At 40.0% G+C, this 20,425-nt stretch overlaps 1 protein-coding gene across 3 annotated transcripts in view; it reads left to right on the forward strand.

Annotated features, from left to right (window-relative positions):
* NFXL1 (nuclear transcription factor, X-box binding like 1) overlaps positions 1–20,425 on the forward strand; it is a 62,912-nt gene extending 42,487 nt beyond the window's left edge. For all 3 annotated transcript variants that reach the window (XM_081019876.1, XM_081019874.1, XM_081019875.1), the window contains 6 exons: positions 1,237–1,403; positions 4,548–4,617; positions 9,146–9,250; positions 13,071–13,157; positions 17,783–17,836; positions 18,094–20,425. In XM_081019876.1, coding sequence (XP_080876002.1) covers positions 1,237–1,403; positions 4,548–4,617; positions 9,146–9,250; positions 13,071–13,157; positions 17,783–17,836; positions 18,094–18,267 — 657 coding nt within the window. In that variant the 3' untranslated portion in view covers positions 18,268–20,425. The remainder of the gene's footprint in view (positions 1–1,236; positions 1,404–4,547; positions 4,618–9,145; positions 9,251–13,070; positions 13,158–17,782; positions 17,837–18,093) is intronic.

Here is a 20,425-nt window from a genome sequence, read left to right on the forward strand (position 1 = left end):
CCCGGAAGCTGTACGCTGGCTCCCTTGGCCAATAAAGCGAGATGAGCGCCGCAACCCCAGAGTCGGTCATGACTGGACCTAATGGTCAGGGGTCCCTTTACCTTTACCTATTACAGTAACCATTACTGTCTATTTAATAAAGTAACAAATAAGATAAAGGCTGAAACCATACGCTTATGTACACCCAAGTAATCAGACAGCCCTTGTTGATTATTTCCATTTAATAAATTATTGCATTATATCACACACTGTTTATTTAGGTACACTAGGGTGGAGTAGTCAGATAAATATTATCTGTGGTGGCAGCAGGAATAAAAGGGAGTTTTAGAAATACCCATCAAAAACCCAGCTCAGACCTGTGCATCCTGTTAAGAGGGAGTGTGGGGAGTGCCTGAGCATCTCATGGCAGAGGCAGGATTTGGGGTGGGTGGGTGGCATGACAACCTGCAACAAAACGTTGCAGTATTTAATTGCCTCCTAATAGGTGTGCTGCTGTTTAGGGTGCTGGCCAGCCAGCCATGCTTTCCTTCAGCAGACCATTCCATCCAGTTTTCAGTTTTTCTGTTCCACGTTCTGTGGCTGCTGAGCATTCTCAGTTCTCACGGGCTGTTTTTGGAAGGTGGTTTTTTTCAAAATGTACTTCTGAAAACTCTGCATATCCCAATTGCATCTTCCAAATGTTTTGATGTTTCCCTCTTGTTTCTGAGTTTCTTGGGGCTGCAGTCCTATTGGCATTTGGCACCTGAGTTCGTCGTGAGAAGGTGCAATTACAGGGTAATTCTGTATTACCTTTAACTTGCTGTTCATTTGCATTTTTTAAAACTTGTATTCCAGCCAACTGCAGAAGCCACAGTTAGCAACAGGGAAAGGATCTTGCAGGTATATTTTGCTATGATTTGGGGGGGGGGGGCGCTTCACATGTAATGAGGAATCGCTGCCAGATGACCGTGAAAGAGTGTGCTGTTGGTTGCCTGCAGTTCTAAGTAACCTATGAAGCTGCTCTGTGTGACTCCTAGAAACGAGAATAGTGTGCTGTTTTTATACCCTTGTTTTTTGTGTACTTTTGAAACATTGCAGCTTGATTTTGTGATTTGCCTTTCTTTAAAAGCAAAAGGTAATTAGGTCTGTTTACTTAACCAAGTGCAACCATGGTTTTTTAAAAAAAGAAGGGTTATTGAACTAATAAATTGTCCAAAGAACAAATAATTCCATCACTTCATTTTCCCGTGTTACTAGGCAAGTCAAGAATGTTCTCAGTGTGAAGAAGAATGCTCCAAGCCACGACCACCTGGGTGCCCTCATTCATGCCCCCTGCCTTGCCACCCTGGAGATTGCCCACCGTGTGCCCAGATGATACGGATGAAGTGTCACTGCAAACTCACAAGCTTGTACATTGAATGCATGTAAGTAATTAAAGGAGACTCTGCTTCAGCTTTGAAAATGTAAAATACTGTGCAGTGTGTATGCTGCCTTAGGGAAGAGCTTTTCTCCCCCCTGCCTTTCTTCTGGGACGTTGGAAATGGATAATAATAATAATAATAATAATAATAATAATAATAATATTATTATTTATACCCCGCCCTCCCCAGCCAAAGCCGGGCTCAGGGCGGCCAACAAACAATAATAAAAACAAGTTGAATGAATACAACTTAAAAACAAGATTAAAATACAACATTAAAATATTGAAACATTAAAATATTAAAATGCAGCCACATCACAGGAGGAGAAAGGAATAAGAAAGAAGAAAGAAGGGGAGGCAATCAAATTGGCTCCAAGCCCAAAGGCCAGGCGGAACAACTCTGCGGAAAGAAATCAGATCCTGCAGGGCCCTGGTCTCATGAGACAGCGCGTTCTACCAGGCCGGAGCCAGTGTTGAAAAGGCCCTGGCTCTGGTTGAAGCTAATCTAACTTCCTTAGGGCCGGGGACCACTAGGGTGTTGCTGTTTATGGACCTTGAGGCTCTCCATGGGGCATACCGGGAGAGGCGTTCCCATAGGTACGAGGGTCCTAGGCCGGTGCAGCAAGAAGCCTGTTTAAACTGGCTTAGAGGCAACTGTGTCTGCCTGCTTGGTCTTTCCAACATCTGCACATGATATAGGGGCGCATATCCATCGCGTTCCTGTGCTGGCAGGCTGGTTTTAGCAACTGCCTTGCCACATGCAGTTAGAGCCATTCCTGAAGGGGATTCTGCAGACTACCTACTGGAATGCTGGGAAGAGAAACCCTGAGAAACTGGTGCAACTTGAGGCTTGTTTGAGCAATTCTAACCAAGAGAGACACACAAGGAGGTGTGGAAAATGTTTGCCCTGGAGATCACGCTAGCCAGTAAAGTAGCAGGGACTTTTGGCCCATTGGACAGCCAGCTTATAGGATCTTGCTCTACATCCATGTTACTGACATATTTTGGCATGGTGTTGAACAACAGTGGAGGACTTCGGGCTTTCAAATTTCCGTGGTGCCCTGTGCGATGCCAAAATTTGCCCCTCCCACCCTCCCTGCTGTTCCCTCTTAGCTTGGTACCCAGTGAGGGCAAACCAGTTGCCCTCCCCTAAATCCGCCTCTGTGAAGAAGCCCAGATGTTGACATAAGCACCACATATGCTAACCATTCTGAGATAATGTGCTTCCCCTGTCATAAGAGCGTATTCACTGAACACACATTGACCTCATTCACATGTAACACTAAACCAAACCATGGTTTAATGTAAACATCTTGGCTCCTGATGGGGAGATTGCAGCTACTTTGCTCTGGTTCTGCTGTGCTAAGCTAAGCTATGATTTGGCTTTGCATGTTGTCTGATCCTGGGCTCATGGTTTAGCTTACTCCAGACAAACCATGGTTATAGCTTATGGTTTCTCTGAAGAGAGCGAAACCAAAAGCCCAGGTTCAGTGAATCTGAGTTTCTCTCTCTCCCGCCTTGGTAAAAGCAGTTTGTTCCTTCTGGCTCTCTGTTCTTCTGTCAGTTAAGTGTTTCTCTTCTGCAGTCTTTCCCTATTTCTGTTTGTTGCCGCAGCGTGTCTGTACTAACACACTGTCTCTGTGTCTTGTCATCTTTCTTTCCCTGCTTTGCCTGCTTTGCCGGAAAAAACAAAACAAAACTCTGTCTTTCTCTCTCTGCTTTCTCCTTAGTCGTATTGTGCCTTTCTGTTTCTGTGTATAATTCCTTCTTCACTTTGCTGTATTTTCTACTGGCTGTCCCTTTCCTATACAGTGGTACCCCGGGTTAAGAACTTAATTCGTTCTGGAAGTCTGTTCTTAACCTGAAACTGTTCTTAACCTGAAGCAAAGTTCTTAACCTGAGATAATATTTCTGGGTTAGCGGAGTCTGTAACCTGAAGCGTATGTAACCCGAGGTACCATTGTACTTTCTGAGGAGACATTTGCCAGTTGGGAGAAGCTGCTGGCCATTTTCTTCGCGTCCACCATTGCCGTCAGCAGAGCAGCGACATGGACAAAATTTGATTGGCTACGGCATATAGTGGTCGTGCATCAGTTGCTGCTCTATCGCATGCAGTCTTTACTACCTCAGATCGCTCCTGCGTGAGCCCGCAATCGGTTCTGGCCATGAGACAGCTGTTAGGGGACTTTCCGCCTCCATTTCAAACAGCCGATCCAGCTACTATAAAGTGCAACAGCCACTTTCTGCTTCCTGGGGCTGGATTACACAACAGTTTCCAGCGTAAACTATTGCCACTCAACAGTTAAGCTGAAAAGGTCGCCTTCTGCTGACAGCTTCTGCTATTTACTTCCTACTTCCAACAGCACTCCAAGTGTGTGTGTGTGTGTGTGAGAGAGAGAGAGAGAGAGAGAGAGAGAGAGAGAGAGAGAGACAGACAGACAGACAGACAGCCAGACCGACCGACCTGGGTGTGCTGCATAGCTGCAGCTAATTATTGCCTTCTCTGTGTACATTGGGGGATCAACGGTGCCTGTTTCAGTGGGTTTCTTCCCGCATTCTAAGTGCAATATTTTCATTATGCCACCTGTGCTCTATAACTGACTTCTTTCTAGTGCCTAAGGAAGCGGGCCAGCCTGCACCTAAGGAAGCAAAGCAAAAGTCTAAGCTTTTTCAGCCCACGAGATATGCTGCCATCACATTTGGTTTGGGAGCTAAGTGACACATACGTGGCATGCAAGGCATTTTTTTCATTAGAAGAAATCATTTAGTAAACATTGGGTTGCTAATGAGCCCCGCTTAGCTGCCGGCAAAGTGGCAAGAGCAATAATAGCATGCATTAGTGTTGTGCTCAAACGTCCCCCAATATAATGCAGACTTTTAAGAACAAAGTAGTACCCTTTTTATGAGCTACTTAACAAAGATGGAAACAACCGAGTTTGGTGGCATCTTAAATACTAACAAATGTATTACGGCATAATCTTTTGTTTATTAAAACCCACTTTCTCAGATGCGTGACATGTTGCCTTTATTTGACAGGATGTGCTCTCTCCCCCTCTCTCTCACGCACTTTGTAAACAGTGTGTACTTGTTCATTTTAACTCCTGTTTAAATGTTGTCGTCTTTCTCGATTTAACTCTAATTTCTTCAGAAAAATCACCTGTGCTGACTTAAAGGAAAAAGATGAGCTGAGTTCCTGCAAAAATCAGTGTCCAAAAGAGGTAAGTTATATATGAATTAAAAATATTTGGGGAATATTTAATAAGTACAGCAACCCCCCCCCCCTTCTTAAAATTTATTTGTGTGTGTGTGTTTTTTTGCTTGTTAAACACTGGCAAAATAACATGAGGTACTTAAGTGTGTATTCCCATTTGCAAGTGTACTTTTATCCCACAATTTTCACTGTCCGAAACTCTGGTGGTGGTTCGTTGTTGTTGTTGTTGTTGTTGTTGTTCTTTAAACTGGTAGGGCAGAATAGAGAAAAAGTATATTATTCTGATGTATATGTTATGCAAGATGAATAAAAAATGATTTAATAACATAAAAAACGTAAAAAATTGTAGATACTAATTCCCTAAGTAATAACTTGGATAATAGTGGGTAATTTGAATATAAGCGTGCTACCTAGCTTGTAAAAGGGATGTGGGTGGTGCTGTGGTCTAAACCACTGAGCCTCTTGGGCTTGCCGATCAGAAGGTCAGCAGTTCGAATCCCTGCAACAGAGTGAGCTCCCATAGCTCTGTCCCAGCTACTGCCAACCTAGCAGTTTGAAAGCATGCCAGTTCAAGTAGATAAATATGTACCGCTGCAGCAGGAAGGTAAACAGCGTTTCTGTGCGCTCTGGCACTCGCCACAGTGTTCCGTTGCTCCAGAAGTGGCTTAGTCATGCTGGCCACATGACCCGGAAGCTGTCTGTGGACAAATGCCAGCTCCCTTGGCCTGAAAGCGAGAACCAGGAATTCCAGGCAGGTGCGTGAGGATGAGGGATGGAGTGCTTTGTCCCACCTTCACCAGCACCCAGCAGGCTATTATTATTATTATTATTATTATTATTATTATATTTATTTATTATAGACAAGTAACTTTTGGGGGCTTATTAGAAGGGTACATTAACCCTACTGTTAACCTCTAAATGGAAATTGCAGAATGCACAGAAAAGTGTACATTTCTTACAAAATGGAAGAGTTTAAGGCCAGAACATGCAGGGTTTATTTTCTCTTTCTTGCTGGCAAGGGGAAATTAACTCTTCCCATTAGCACTTGGGTAGAAAAGCAAAACGCTTATTAATCTCTAAACCAGAGCTCACCAACCTTTTGGGTCTCATGGGCAGATTTACAAACCAGAGAAACTGTCATGGTCACCAAGCACACACCACAGTTGTGTATCCATGCATGCATGCATGCGCGCGCACACACACACACACACACACACACTTCCCTGTCCCTAGCAATTAGGCTTGGACAAATTAAAGAGGTCAGATCTGAAAGCCTGGTGAAATAAATGAGGTTTTTGCCACTGAGTAGACCCTTTCCCTACTAGGCATAGTTTTTCCTTCGCAAGCCAGGAAGATCATCCACCTCTGTAACAACTAGGCTACAATAGAAGGCTTTCCTCCCTAAGCCTATTGGAGCCATCACTTCCTCTACTAACACGCTCATGCAGCTGCATGCAATTCCTGGCTCCCCATAGCTACGAGGCTAGTGTTTAAAAGCAAGAGTGGTCTAACAAGTTTATTTCCATGTTATTTAAAATTAAACTCATTTCAAGTTTTAAAAGAAACTTAGCATTTACATTTTTATTTATTTAAACAATTAATCCAATTAAAATTTTAATAATAATAATTCTTTTAAAATGTGAGGTTTTGAGACATTTGTTTGGCTACAGTAGTACTAAGCACAGAAGGAGCTTTCACTGTCTGGTGCAAGTGATACCTTTTTAGTGTCCCTCTCCTTTTCTCTTTAGGGATCAAGCAAACTTTGATGCTGCCAGAGGCAAAACTTTCAGTGTCCTATAACAGAAAGTTTGTAAAAACAGCAACTATTGCTGACCTTTTGCTATTATGGAATTCAAGGCAGTGTAATGTAAATTTAATTAGATGGTATTATGTTTTGTAAGTATTTTGCATTTTTTGACATTTTGTCCCATCACCTTAAATGGGCAATTGCACCCTAAAATGCAGCGTATAAATTATTAAATAGAAATAGGCAGTAGTTGTCTTCCCATGTTATGAGAATCAGCCTAGTCCCTCTCCATGTTTGCATTTTACTCTCTACTTCTGTTGTGGCTGCAAAGAGATTTGAAGCTTGCATTTTAGATTAACCACATTTTTAATGTGTTGTCTGAACCCTAAACTGTGTTTATTCTTAACTGTGATTAGTAAAAAAGCAAATATCTTCATAAATTATTGTTTGAAGTTGGATTGTTTGTCTGCATTCAGAGATAGGGTTTAAACCTCAACACCCTCATGGAAATCCAAATCACCCTCTCCCCAATCATCAGATGGATCAAATACAAATGTGGGGAATGTGTAAGCCTCATGGGAGCCTCGGCTCATGGTCATATTGTTGAGCTATGGTTTAGTGTGGCATCTGAACCAGCCTACTGCTAAGTTATTAGACACTGAGCTCTTTCAGAGTATTCATTTTGCTTTTTATCACTTTGATGTAAAGCTATAAAAATACACTGTATAAGGCACACAGTATGTCAGAGAAATGCTTGTTTCTTGAGCAGTGAATAGAATATTGTTTTGACGGGCAGAGTGTGGCATGTGATTTGAGTCATATTATTTTATGCTTAAGTTCCAAACAATGTGAATTAAAGCTTGCGATAAGAAAATGTTAGCATTACATTTTTTAAAAAAAGCTACACACAAAAACCACTGCTGACTTAGAAAGTCATGGTGAAATATTTGAGAATGATGTTTGATGTTTAATGTTTTATTTTGTTTTTATATTTTGCTGGAAGCTGCCCAGAGTGACAGCATATAAATAATATAAATAATACAATTAATATAATATAATACTGAGGTCCAGCGCTGAGGGCCTTCTGATGGTTCCCTCCCTGCAAGAAGTGAGGTTACAGGGAACCAGGCAGAGGGCCTTCTCAGTAGTGGTACCCGCCCTGTGGAACGCCCTCCCATCCGATATCAAGGAAATAAACAACTCTCTGACTTTTAAAAGACATCTGAAGACAGCCCTGTTTAGGGAAGTTGTTAATGTTTGATGTTTTATTGTGCTTTTAATGTTCTCTTGGGGGCCACCCAGAGTGGCTGGGGAAACCCAGCCGGATGGGTGGGGTATAAATAATAAATTATTATTACTTTATTCATGCAATTCAGCTCAAATTAATTGCTCCCAAGAAGTAATGGATGGTTTAAAAATCCTAGGAGAATAGAAAGGTCTTTCTTTATCTGGTGACAAAAAGATATTAACTTAAGTACCAGACAAGCCACACTGGGGATGATATCCCATAATCCCTGTTGGCTACCCACTTTACCTCTCAGTGCAGGAGGAGTCTGTCCTGCTTTACATGAACTGTGTGGGAGCATGTTGAGCTGAATTCTGGGTGCTCCACTGTGTCCACCTGACTATTGCATATATGCTCAGGACCATGTTTGAATCGGCCCACGGAAGCGAAAATCACTGTATTAAAAACTTGTTGAATAAATGTGCAGATGCTGATACCTAAACATAAATTTGAACTTGAAAGCATTTATATACCCCCATCTGGTTATACATTTGGTTATATCATGTATTGTATAATGCAAGTAGTCTTCTTGATTTATTAACGTAAAAATACATTTACTAGGAAACTGAAAATGTCAAAAACAGACATCCTAAATATTAAAATAATTATGGCCCCTGTGACATTTCCCCCCAAGAGCAGTCTGCAGAAGCAAATTCACATTAAAAATGAGGTTCTCCAGATAAAAAAACCCCCCCAACCTACTGGAAACTAAAGCATCCCTGTAAATCATGAACTCCAATGCTAAGTTTAGGTATGTGCTTCTGAGTTTGTTTTAAAATACTCTTTTAAAAGTATCTGAAAGTGCTTACAGTTTTTTTTCTTTGTGTTTGTTTCATAGTTTTGAGAAACAAAACTTGTTACTTCAGTTTTTGAAAACGCATACTGGAAATAATGGATGTTTTATCAGAATCCTCCCAGAATGGCCATGTTCAGGCATTTGGGGCGAACATGTGTAGGTTTAAGGAATATTAGAAGCCCTTTCGGTCCTTCTCACTGAATGCAGGAAGTCCTGAGATGGTGCCATGGTGTGGGAAGACACCAAGGGCTTCCTGCAGCCAATCAGAAGCCGTGCTTTGGTTTCCGAACGTTTTGGAAGTCAAACGGGTTTCAGGAAAGGATTCCGTTTCACTTCCAAGGTACAACTGCATAGGTTAGACAAGTTTGAGGTGGGTGCAGAATTGGGAGCTGGATTGCTTATCTTTGATGTCGGAATCCGGTAGATGTTTCCAATATTTGAGCAACTGCATTCTGAAAAGCGGTCATGCTAGATAAAGCATGACAAATGACAAGACAGGAATGCAATTGTTGCATTAATGTATAGAAGATATCTTTGCATCATAGCTTCTAAAATCTTCAAGGATTAGGAGCAGAATAAATATGTAAGGAGCAAATGCAAGTCAACAGTAACAAAGCATTTATTTAGCAGTCTTGAAATACCACTCAGGAGTCGTACTGGTGCTCCATTTCAGAGTATCATTTTCTTTCTGCCACCCCATGTTATAGTTGTCCTGTGGTCATCGATGTAAAGAGATCTGTCATTCTTCCGACTGTCCTCAGAATTGCAACCAGAAGGTTAAAGTCAGGTGTCCTTGCAAGAGACTCAAAAAGGTAATTTCATACTCTTCTGAAATCTGTACTTTTCTATTAAAATATTTGATTGATATTTTTATTCCATTTTTAAAAAATTATGGTATTGTTATACCACTCTTCATAATATCTGACCCAGGATGGATTCGTGGTATGTGTTAAAGCAATAAGTTATATAGGCTAAAACTATTAAAATCAATAAACTGAGGGCGCAAATTGTGTATCAGTTAAATGGCAGAGTGAAAACTTTCTGGTATTTAAGACGCAACATCCTTCCAGTTTTTAAAATATCTGAGAAAATAAAAATGTCTTTACTTGACGCCTAAGCTATAACAGTGGGTGCTAGTTCCACATAACTTTTGCTAGTTTTTTACATTTTAGATATTGAAATTATTTAAAAATCATTTAACATTTAATGTGAGCCACCTTGATAAATCGTCTCTGAAAAATGGATAAATAAAAATTTTCTCTAATGTGAATTCCAAAATTCCCATGTACTGCAGTGATGCAAATATAATTCTGAAATAGGGCAAATACTATGGAATTTCTACCTTTATAACACAAGGGGATTTTAGAGTGAAGATGGTTGCTTAGATATCATAGCCTTAAAAGTAATCATTGTGCAGTTAATTGAATTAAATGTGTTCAGACTTCAGAATTATCCTGGGAAATATATGGTATAGTTTAGCTCAAGTATGGCTAGTCCAGAGTAAGAAGAGGAAATACGTTTTCCTGGCCAGTAATCAGGAAAAGGCATATTTAATTACATAAAAAACTGGACCAAGAACTGTTGTTAAACTTGTGAATCCCTAATGCATTTTACAGAATACTTTCTCATAGTCTCAGTGCAACTGTGGTGTCATCATCACCCCTGAAGCAGACAGTATAATGGACAAATGACTTCCTCTTACATGACATTATTAATTTTTTTGCCAGAAAGCAATAAGTTTCATTCTTAATAACACTAAGAAGAATTGCTTGGCACAAGTAGTGTCTGGCTTTTTGAGGAAAAGCAATTTATAAATGTAACAAACAAATAGTGTATAACGTCATCTTTTGGGATCTGAGATGCTCACATAATCCATGCCTGCAACATGGGACCCATCTCTCTTTCTCTCTTACATATATGTCTGCTTTCATTTTCCCCTATCTTTTTTGTATGCATACCTGATTAGAGCGAGTCCCTAAAACGTCTCGTGTTAATCGCAGCACCTTCTATCAAATATAAGGCTCATATAAGAAATGCTGGAAAGTCATCTTAAGAAATCAGCTGTTTGGTTAATGCACTATAAAGAACACAAAATGTTAGTCCATTTCCATGCAGGAGAATTTAAGTTTAGCTTCTCCACTGAAATCAATGTGACCTAGAAGTGTTGAACACTGGCTGGATCAACCCTAAAAGATGCGGGTATTTTAGACTGGTGTTACCAAGGAAAGGGGAGAGACAAAGAAGGTGAAATGGCGTTTGTGAGGGTGAGACACCTAACAAAGACACTAGTCCAAGCTCCTCACCCACAAAAGAGTATTAATCTCTTTATTAGTGTTTGTAATAGGGACGCAGGTGGCGCTGTTCCCATTGCTCAGTCCCTGCTCCTGCCAAGCTAGCAGTTCAAAAGCATGTCAAAGTGCAAGTAGATAAATTGGTACCACTCCAGTGGGAAGGTAAACGCCGTTTCTGTGTGCTGCTCTGATTCGCCAGAAGCTGCTTAGTCATGCTGGCCACATGACCCGGAAGCTGTACGCCGGCTCCCTTGGCCAATAAAGCGAGATGAGCACCGCAACCCCAAAGTCGGTCACAACTGGACCTAATGGTCAGGGGTCCCTTTACCTTTACCTTCACCTTTTAACAAGGCTAATGGAATATCCTGAATTTGGCTTGCTTACCCACTTCAATGAGAAAAGCATATACTTGGCTGGAGTTGTGAAGCAAAGAGTTGTGTAATTTCAGTATGTGAAGAGTTGAGTTTCTTATTCAAAGAAGGAGCACCCACATGACATACAAAAAAAGAAAATCTAAAAAATAGATTGATAGGGAAACCTTTAACCTCTTAGGCTTTGTAGTACAGTTATTGCTTTCACTAGGTTCTCAAGGTTAAACTGTGAAGACATGCCTTGAAAAATGTATTTTTCAAATGTAAATTCCCCAGTCCAAGAAATCATGAAGACTAGCTCAAGCACTCCCTTCATGCCCAAATTTAGACCAGGCTTCCTGGTTAAAGTTCAAGTTTAACCAGGCTTCCTGGTTAAAGTTCAAGTTTCCCAATTTGGACGTCGGGAGAAATGTGGTTTAAAAAATGAGCAAGTCTGTTCTGAAGCCAGGCAGCAATGAAGAGAAAGCTCATTGCTCATTAGCACTTCAACAAACTCTGCTTGGTTAGAAAGAGAACTGGACTGTTGCTTTGTGTTATGTGAATAGTCAGTTACCACGTATTAAATGTTCAGTGGTGAGAAGTACATGTTGGAAAAGTCTACTTTACTCTTGCTTTCCTACCCAGCAGACTCACAGGGCGGCTTACAAATTTCCATCTAAAACCATCTGAAATAGATATCAGATGCTTAACTAATTTCATTTATTATTGAAAGAAAAGCAGCTATTCAAATCTCAATGAAATGTAGGATTGTGCTGAATTTTATAACCATCTGATTTATGTAATTCGTAACCTAAAGCGTTAAAGTCTTGTGACAGAGAGAAAAGATTCCTTGGCACTTTCCCCCCCTCTTAAGTCCTATTTTGGGTATCAAAATTGATGAGATAGTACTTATAGTAGGGCTTTTTCTTAATGCAGTGTGTTCTCGTGAATGCAGAGACTATTAAAAAGCAACATAAGATGTATCCTACCTACATCTTAACTGTGATAAATATTCCAGTAGGTTTATAATTTAACTGTATACTGGTTCGATTCATTCCAAGAAGGAAACGTACAAACCAGTGGCTTATCCTCAGTCCTTTAACTGGTTTGTTGTTGTTTGCAAGAACATCAAGGTTTGTGCTACTTCAAGAAATGAAGTCTGTGCTACTTCAAGAAATGACTTCACACATGAAAGTAATTTTTTGTTCTGTTCTTTGGGCTCTTATTATACTGCATCCAGGGACGCGGGTGGCGCTTTGATCCAAACCACTGAGCCTCTTGGGCTTGCCAAACGTAAGGTCGCCAGTTCGAATCCATGTGACGGGGTGAGCTCCTGCTGCTCTGTCCCAGCTTCTGCCAACCTAGTAGTTCGAAAGCATACCAATGCAAATAGATAAATAGGTACTGCTGCAGCAGGAAGGTAAACGGTGTTTCCGTGTGCTCTGGCTTCTGTCACAGTGTCCCATTGCGCCAGAAGTGGTTTAGTCATGCTGGCCACAGGACCTAGAAAGCTGGCTGTGGAAAAACGCCAGCTCCCTCGGCCTGAAAGCGAGATGAGCGCCGCAACCCCATAGTCACCTTTGACTGGACTCAACCGTCCAGGTGTCCTTTACCTTTACCTTTACTGCTTCTACGTTTGCCCTCCTCTTCCACTTCTTCTAAGATATAGTTGCCTTGTTCCCTTGACATCTGGGGGGCAGTAACTTGAGTTTATTTTGAAGTTATTCATTTGTCCACCTCCAAAAGTAGTTTCCACGAGCATATGTCGGATTTACAAAACACTTGTCACATAAATGTTGGTTATAGTGTGAACGTATCTCGTGATGAGTGTTTTTATTTGTAATTCATTTACTATGGGAAGAAAATGTTTTGCAAGCTAAATGGCAGGAGAAGGATTCTTCGGTTATATGGGAAACAGTGTTTAGGCGTGTGTGTTTCGCAATCAGACTAATGAAGAAAAATAATATATATTGTTTGGACCCTGCTTCTAGGAGCTGCTGTGCAGTAAGGTTCGAGGAGACCTAGTTACGTTAGAATGTGACACTGTGTGCAAGGAAATGAAACGGAAAGCTTCTGAGGTAATTTTCCTTTTGTGGTTGCAATATATCCTCACTGCTTCAAGAGACTCATGCCGAGTTATTTTCTAAAATCATTGTGCAAGAAATAGAATGCAATTAAATCCAGTGTTCCCTGTTCAACAGCTGTTACATGTTAAACTTTGCTTTTTATGTATTTTGGAAAGTTTGTCATCTTGCCTTGCTGTTTATGATAAACTGTTAAGACTATGAGCCTCTACACTTGCTGTATTAGAGTAATGTTGCTTATGTCTCTTGCTTCCTACCTTTCCCCCCCAGTTTGGAATGTTTCTTGAAGAAGGTACACATTCATTCAGTTGGGGCCTAGGGGGCATGAAATGAGTTGCCCTGCCTTGTTCAGTTTGTTAATTTGAAGTTAGGATAGTGTAATGAATACATCTATTTAAAGTTCCAAAAATCTGATAACTAGTTTAATGCTCATGTGTGCGCACATGCTTCTCTTGATCTCTTACCACTTGATGACTACTTGGCTGGATATGAGAGCAAGTTGCATCAAAAAGAACAAGGAGTTTTGTGGCACTTTAATGAAATTTGTTTTGGCATAAGCGGACTGCAGTCCACTTCATTAGATACATGGTGTTATCCTGAGTTGGGGAGAGGGATTGCAAACAGCGGGGTCAACTAGAAACAACATGCAGAAAAGGGTAGACAACGAAGGTTTTATAATTAACAGTGGAAATTCACAAAGCAGCTGCTGATAAACACAGACATCCTGTCATCAGTAAGCAAATACACTTAGTGTGCCAAAATATTTTTGTCTGTGTTCAGTCCAGAAGTGATCACATTGAACCATGTAGTGTATTATAATTAAGTTGTTTCATATTGCCATGTCCCTTTTAGTTTCTTGACCCAGGATAACTAGTCAAAGGTCACTTACAGGGTGTCCTGGGAAGTTGACATATTTCACCACTTTTGAAAATTGCAATTTCTGATGCCATTTTTGCATGTTGTTGTTGTTGTTGTTGTTGTTGTTGTTGTTGTTGTTGTTATACCCCGCCCATCTGACTGGGTTGCCCCAGCCACTCCAGGTGGCTTCCAACATACATAAAAACATAAAAAACTACACATTAAAGTAAGGAACTCTGTTAAGGGATGGAAGAATTGGCATCTTCAGGAGGCATTGGGCCGAAAGCCACATGTGCTTACACAGATAAGAGCATGTGCAACACAGATAAAACATAATATGCAAAGAATGTAATAAGATTTCCACCTGACTTTTTGGTAATGCAAAGAGAAAAGAAAGCCGTAGATCTGGCGAGGCAATGTATTCTGGATTTAGATTTCCACAAATTGTTTGCAGACATTAATGTACCTATAACATATCTCCCCTCTACTCAAGTCTGGATGTTGAAAGTTCTCTTCCACATACGTAACAAAACGTAATTATCCAAAGTGTAAAAGAGTGATTCCCTTAACAGGAATGAATTCCTTTCCTTCTGCAGTTAGATCATGATGATCAGAGGGCAGTCGACTTGGAGGAGCACTGGTATCAGTGTGGACAGCCAGAGTGCTGAAGTGCAGTTCTGTATAGCTATCCAGGATAGAAATGTATGTATAGTAAAGTGGCTGAGATACAAAAAAAGGACTGGGGAGAAATGGTCTTCCTACTGACAGCCCAGACCCATCAAATAATATTTTATTTAGTCAGCTTCCTAGCTGCAGTCCTTTGCAGTCCTTTCTATTAAAAAGTAATGGGCCAAATCTCACATGGTTGACTGCCAATGTGATGAACATGGGGATGAAAGAAAGAGGATGGGGGGAAGCTGGAGGCTAAGTCTGAGTTAAAAGTACAGAGTTAAACTACAAATATTTGTAGCATTTCCTTTCCTTTGTGTAATGTACTATTGTTTGTTAGTATTGGTGTAGTGTAGAAAGCTGGGTGTATTGTTTTTTATCATGTTTTTGAACAATTTATTATGCCCAGTTGATGGCCGCTGGCTAACTAAAAAAGACTGGGCAAAAAGTTGCGTGTATAATTTTGGCTACCTGAGCATGGGTGAGGGAAAAACTGTAAAAATGCAAATTATGCATGAATGGAGGGGAGTCCTAGTACAGGTGTATGACGGGAGACTCAGTATTTTGTAGATGGAAAAGAGCTGGAATGTGAAAAAGGAAATGTTTCAGTCTGTCTGCAAGCATAGCATTAGTTTGGTTTGGAAAGAGGGCAACAGATATGACAATGATGATAAATTAAAAAAATTTACCACTCTTCATCTGAACAATATAGGGTGGTTCACAACATAAAAATACAAAATGAGAACACAAAATGCATAATAAAATAAAACAAAACAATTATACCCCACTCCCACAATCAATTTATAAAGGTCATAGAATGTTACTCAGCCCAAGGCATGGTGATAGAGAAACATTTTTGCCTGACACCTAAAGATATGTAATGAAGGAGAATGATGAGACACAAGGAGAATGCGAGGGAAAGTTTTGGAAGTCAATACACTGGTACCTTGGTTTACGAACTTAATCCATTCAAGAAGTCTGTTCTTAAACCAAGGTGTACTTTCCCATAGCAGCAGGGGACTCAATTTACAAATGGAACACACTCCACAGGAAGCGAAACATGTTCTAATTCCAAGGCAAAGTTCACAAACCAAAACACCTACTTCCGGGTTTGCAGCGTTCTTCATCCAAGTTGTTCATAAGCTAAGCTGTTCTTAAACCAAGGTACCACTGTACTATTCGTGGCTTTTTATAGCACACAATTGTGCTCTTGTTTCTGCTTGTGTACAGTTTGCTTCTGTTCAGTTAAGTTGGAATTACTGAAACCCAAAGGCGCTTTCAGTTCCTGTGTGAAGTATATGGTACTTGAAATACAATATATAATTGAAACTAAATGAGCTTCCTTGCCAGAGGAAGGGCAGATGTTTTCTCTTTATTTACTACCGTTAATGTTGAACTGCTCAATATATGTGGTTCCTAAGTGGTTTACAAAAGATGTTAAAAACCAAAATATGAGTACTTCCACAAAATAAAGCAATGGTAAAGTTTCTGCACACTAGCAAAAACAAGAGAGTGTGGTAAATCTCCAGGGAAATCCTGCGTAAAAAGGGGCATGGGAAAGGAAGTACCGTTACCCCCTCCAAAAAACTGCACATGGAAAGGTGTTCCAGAGGCTGGGTTATACCACTGAGATGGCCCACTTCCTTGATGTCATTATGTGATATTTCACTGGTTGTATCCTGAAGATCTTGATGATTGGCTTGGGATGTATAAGGGGAGGCAACAAGTCTCTAAATATTATTGTGTCTGTGAAGCTGGGCAGGGAATTTTCAGTTGTGTAAAATAACAGGCCCACTATTTAAAATACTGTGTAGTTTAATTTAAGCTATTTAATTTAAAGGTGTCTTCACCGTACTGTATTCAGCTCCTGCTGAAAATAATTCTTGTAAGCCTAGCCAGATGCTTAGAAAGTTGAGGTGAATTGTAATTTGTTTTTTGGTATTTTAACATTTTGCATGTTTCAAAGTATTGGAATCCCGCCCCCTTGATTTTCTTGTTTTATCTTTTTGTGAACCACTTTGAGGTTTGTTTGTTTTTTAATCAAGTGGTGCATAGATTTTATGGAACAGAAATAGATAAAATACCATACACCACTTATAATACTGTGCATTATTAAAAAAAACAACCACACACCTAACTGCTTTACAGTGTCTGTCTCAAAGTAGTTCAGAGCTTGGTGACTTTCTCCTGGCCACTTAATGAGGTTCCTGGTCAGCTGGCCTCTGCTCCTTACAACAGTTTATGACTCAAAATTTCATCAAGCGCACCACAATGAGTTCTTGAAGGAGTAAGAGTCCATAATATAGTGGTAACAACATGCTTCAGAATATTCGGGATCTCAAGTAGCGTGACTGGGGAAAACCTCCACATGCACCTTTGAGGAGCTGTTTGTGGACTACACAATGCAAGTCTCAGTATAGGAACATCTCATATATTCACATGAACCCCAGGGAATAGCATATGTTCCAGTTCATATAAATAACAGGTAAATGAGAGGGGGCTTTTTTTAATGGCAGCCCTATCACTTTGGAGTTCCCTTCAGAGATGTGCAGCTGGGCCCCCTTTGGATGTGTTCAACCGCATCGTAAGTATTTGCCTGTTCCACACTGCCTTTATTTGAATCCAGATGCTGTTCTATATTTGATCCGTGGTGTTGTGTGGGATCGTTTCATAGCGTTGAATCCTAAGTTTTAAATTGCTTTTCTGATTTTAATGGTGAACAGCCTTAAGAGGGCCAAGGCCTTGAAAGGCAGTGTAAGAATAACTAAATAAAGGAACAAAAGTGTAATGATGCTTCCAGCAATTAACAGGGGAGCAAATTTGGGTGCCCAGTGCGTGTGACCTCATGACGTCATGTTGTGGCGTGACCTCATGACCTCATGTGCACCCCCCTGCCTCAGAACATAACTTCTTGGCACTGGAAGTCAGGTTCCAAGGTCTCGTGAGTTGCATCAGGGGCCCTGTTTTTGGGTGCTGAGCACCCACAACAAATTTTTTCTGGGTGCTCAGGCACCCCTATAGTTGGTGCCCCTGGCAATTAGTAAGTTGTAGCTTATTATGTGCTAAGCATTATTATATTTATATTCACACAGATTAAAGAGGCCGAGGCCAGAGCTGCCCTTGAAGAGGAAAAACGAAGACAACAGGTACCCACCAACTTAGCCTTCTCTTAAAGTGCAGAAAACGCTAGGACTGTAATCCTACATGTAGTTTGGGCTGCTTAAATTTCAGTGAAGGCAACTGAACGCAGAATGATGAGCTCACAAAATTCTAGTTACAGTACTATTGTACCATGCATATAAAGTTTTAAAATGCACTATTTTAAGACACAGTTGAAAAAAGATGACCCCCCCTCCTTTTTACCACGTTTATTTTTATAACTTTCTGCTTTCCTCCTATCCAGGCTGAGCTGGAGGCTTTTGAGAACAGGCTAAAAGGTCGTCGGAAGAACAAGAGAAAAAAGGACGAGGTTGAAGTTGAACTATCTGCATGGCAAAAATATAAGAACATGATTGTGTTGCCAGTATGTGGAGCTGCTGTCGTAATGCTTGCGTGGTTCATAGCCTACAATGACTAAACTATTCCATTTCAAAACACCTCAATATGATTATAGAAAGCTAACTGCTAAGATGCTGTGATATAAATTAGGATTTAATGTTCAGTTGTATAGGTAGCGACTGATTGGCACGTAAGCGGGGCCCATGTAAGGCCGCCCCACCCTGTTGAACCCTTTTTGTGATGTTTTTGTGTCAGTTCGGGATTGGCACAATACGGTTGTGCACATATCGGACGCACCCGATATGGTTGCTGCCTGTAGTTCTTTATAATTTTCCTGTTCAGTTAGAGAAAGCTAGAATCAACCCCAGATCCTATACTTTGCTCCCAAATCAATTTAAAATATTGAGGTGACTCGATTGAAAGTTCTACAGTATAGTTGGTTGAACTATGCTAAGCAATTGTGCCAGATTATATTTTTAAAGTCTAATTTGAGAACCACCGAGTACCATTCTTGTCAATATCCATTTGTTTTGTTCCACCTGCGCACCAGATGAGCACTTGGTTTGTGTAGTAATTTTTAACCTTGGCAGTTGGAAGCAGGAAATGGTTGGTTTGATACTGTCACAGATGACCATGCCTACTCTCTGTTGGAGGATGCTTGAAACTCTGATCCCATCAGATGTAGTTCCTATAGCACACATGTACACTACAGCATAGTCTTGCATGAAAAAGCACCCTTGTTTGGTTCCGATCATATGCAAGGACTGGGTTGTGAATCATGCTGTTATCTGAATAGAAGACAATGTTTTAATGTTTTCATCTTAGCTATATTAATGTGGGTCTTCAGAATAAACCATTAAACCGTTCTTGATGCTGAGCAGTCCTAGTCATACTTTGTCAAACGTATCTTTTAAAATACAATACGGGTGTTCTGTACCTCCAAGATACATTTTTGTTGAATAACATATTTCTAAAGGGAAGTTGTCAGATTTTTCTTCAGGACCTCTTGCAAAACTGGTCATATGCAAGTTGTCAATTTTATTTACCTTTTATTTCAAGTTCTATTTTTTGCTAGTAAAAAGAAAATAGTATTTCAGGATATTGCTCTCCCTCTGAAATGTAGCTTTCTCGAAGAAAATTTACATCAAATAAATTTGTAGCTGTGTTTGCTGTGTGTAAAGTGGCATTCACAATTTAGAAAAGAGTGTATGTACATGTGGCAAGTTCATAATTAGTTCAGGTGTGCAGATACATAGAAAAATATGAAATGTTGTCTTAAGCAGATGCTCTCAGAGCTGGAATTTAAATATCAAATCAAGTAGCAAATGTCCTAGCTAACCTGTTCATTGTTTCTGTTTACAAATTGACACCCCTGCTTTCAACCCTTCAAAAGTGAACAATAAACTTTACTCCTGAACTACTTTTGTATTTAATTTTTTAGTGACTATTGTCACATCAAATGAGGGAGTGCAAGTTCTTCTGACTTGCTTGCTAGTGCTTAAAATGCTAAATAAATATTACTGATTATTAATTTCCTGTCTAAATTTGGTCTTTGTAAGAATTACCTAAATCCAAGCTCCAAATCTTGGGCAAACATCCCAGGTGAAGTCTGGTAGGAATGCCTTTTGGATACCTTCAAATAATCTGAAATTGATATTTTCACATATTTCCAGCAGTGGGTCTTATCTACTTATGACGATTACACATAAGATAAATATATCTACTGTTCAGGGATATTTTTATCAGATGTATGCTGGCAGATTCTAAAACATTCTTTGGAAAGGAAAACCACAAAATATTGTAACTTTGGACTTGTTATATTTACTAAAGAGTACAGTTATTTTTGTTTTTCCATTGATTTAAGAAAGTAATGTGAAGAAATCCATCCTGCAATTGTACATTTTAAGAATTCTAACTTGGTCAGTAGCTCACTTCCTAGCCACATGAATAATTGATACTAATATCACCTTAGGCTGTCAGATTTCACTTTTAGGATATGTTAGCATGAGTCATTTATTTTTGTACTGTTATAACAAAAAAGAGAAAATCCGTCTGTCAGTGTAGATAAATAGTGGAAACTGATACCTGTTTGAGTCTTACTATGTATTATGTGTGTTAGTAAATCAGCATTCTCTTGGTTTGAATGTTGATGAGATTTGTTAGCTTCTCAACACAAATAACTGGAAAGCTAAAAGGTTTTCACCACTTCAGCACTTGTATTAAAACATTTGTCTTTG

This window comes from Podarcis pityusensis (assembly GCF_964106645.2).
Source record: "Podarcis pityusensis genome assembly, chromosome: 9".
In the NCBI taxonomy this organism is placed as follows: domain Eukaryota; kingdom Metazoa; phylum Chordata; class Lepidosauria; order Squamata; family Lacertidae; genus Podarcis; species Podarcis pityusensis.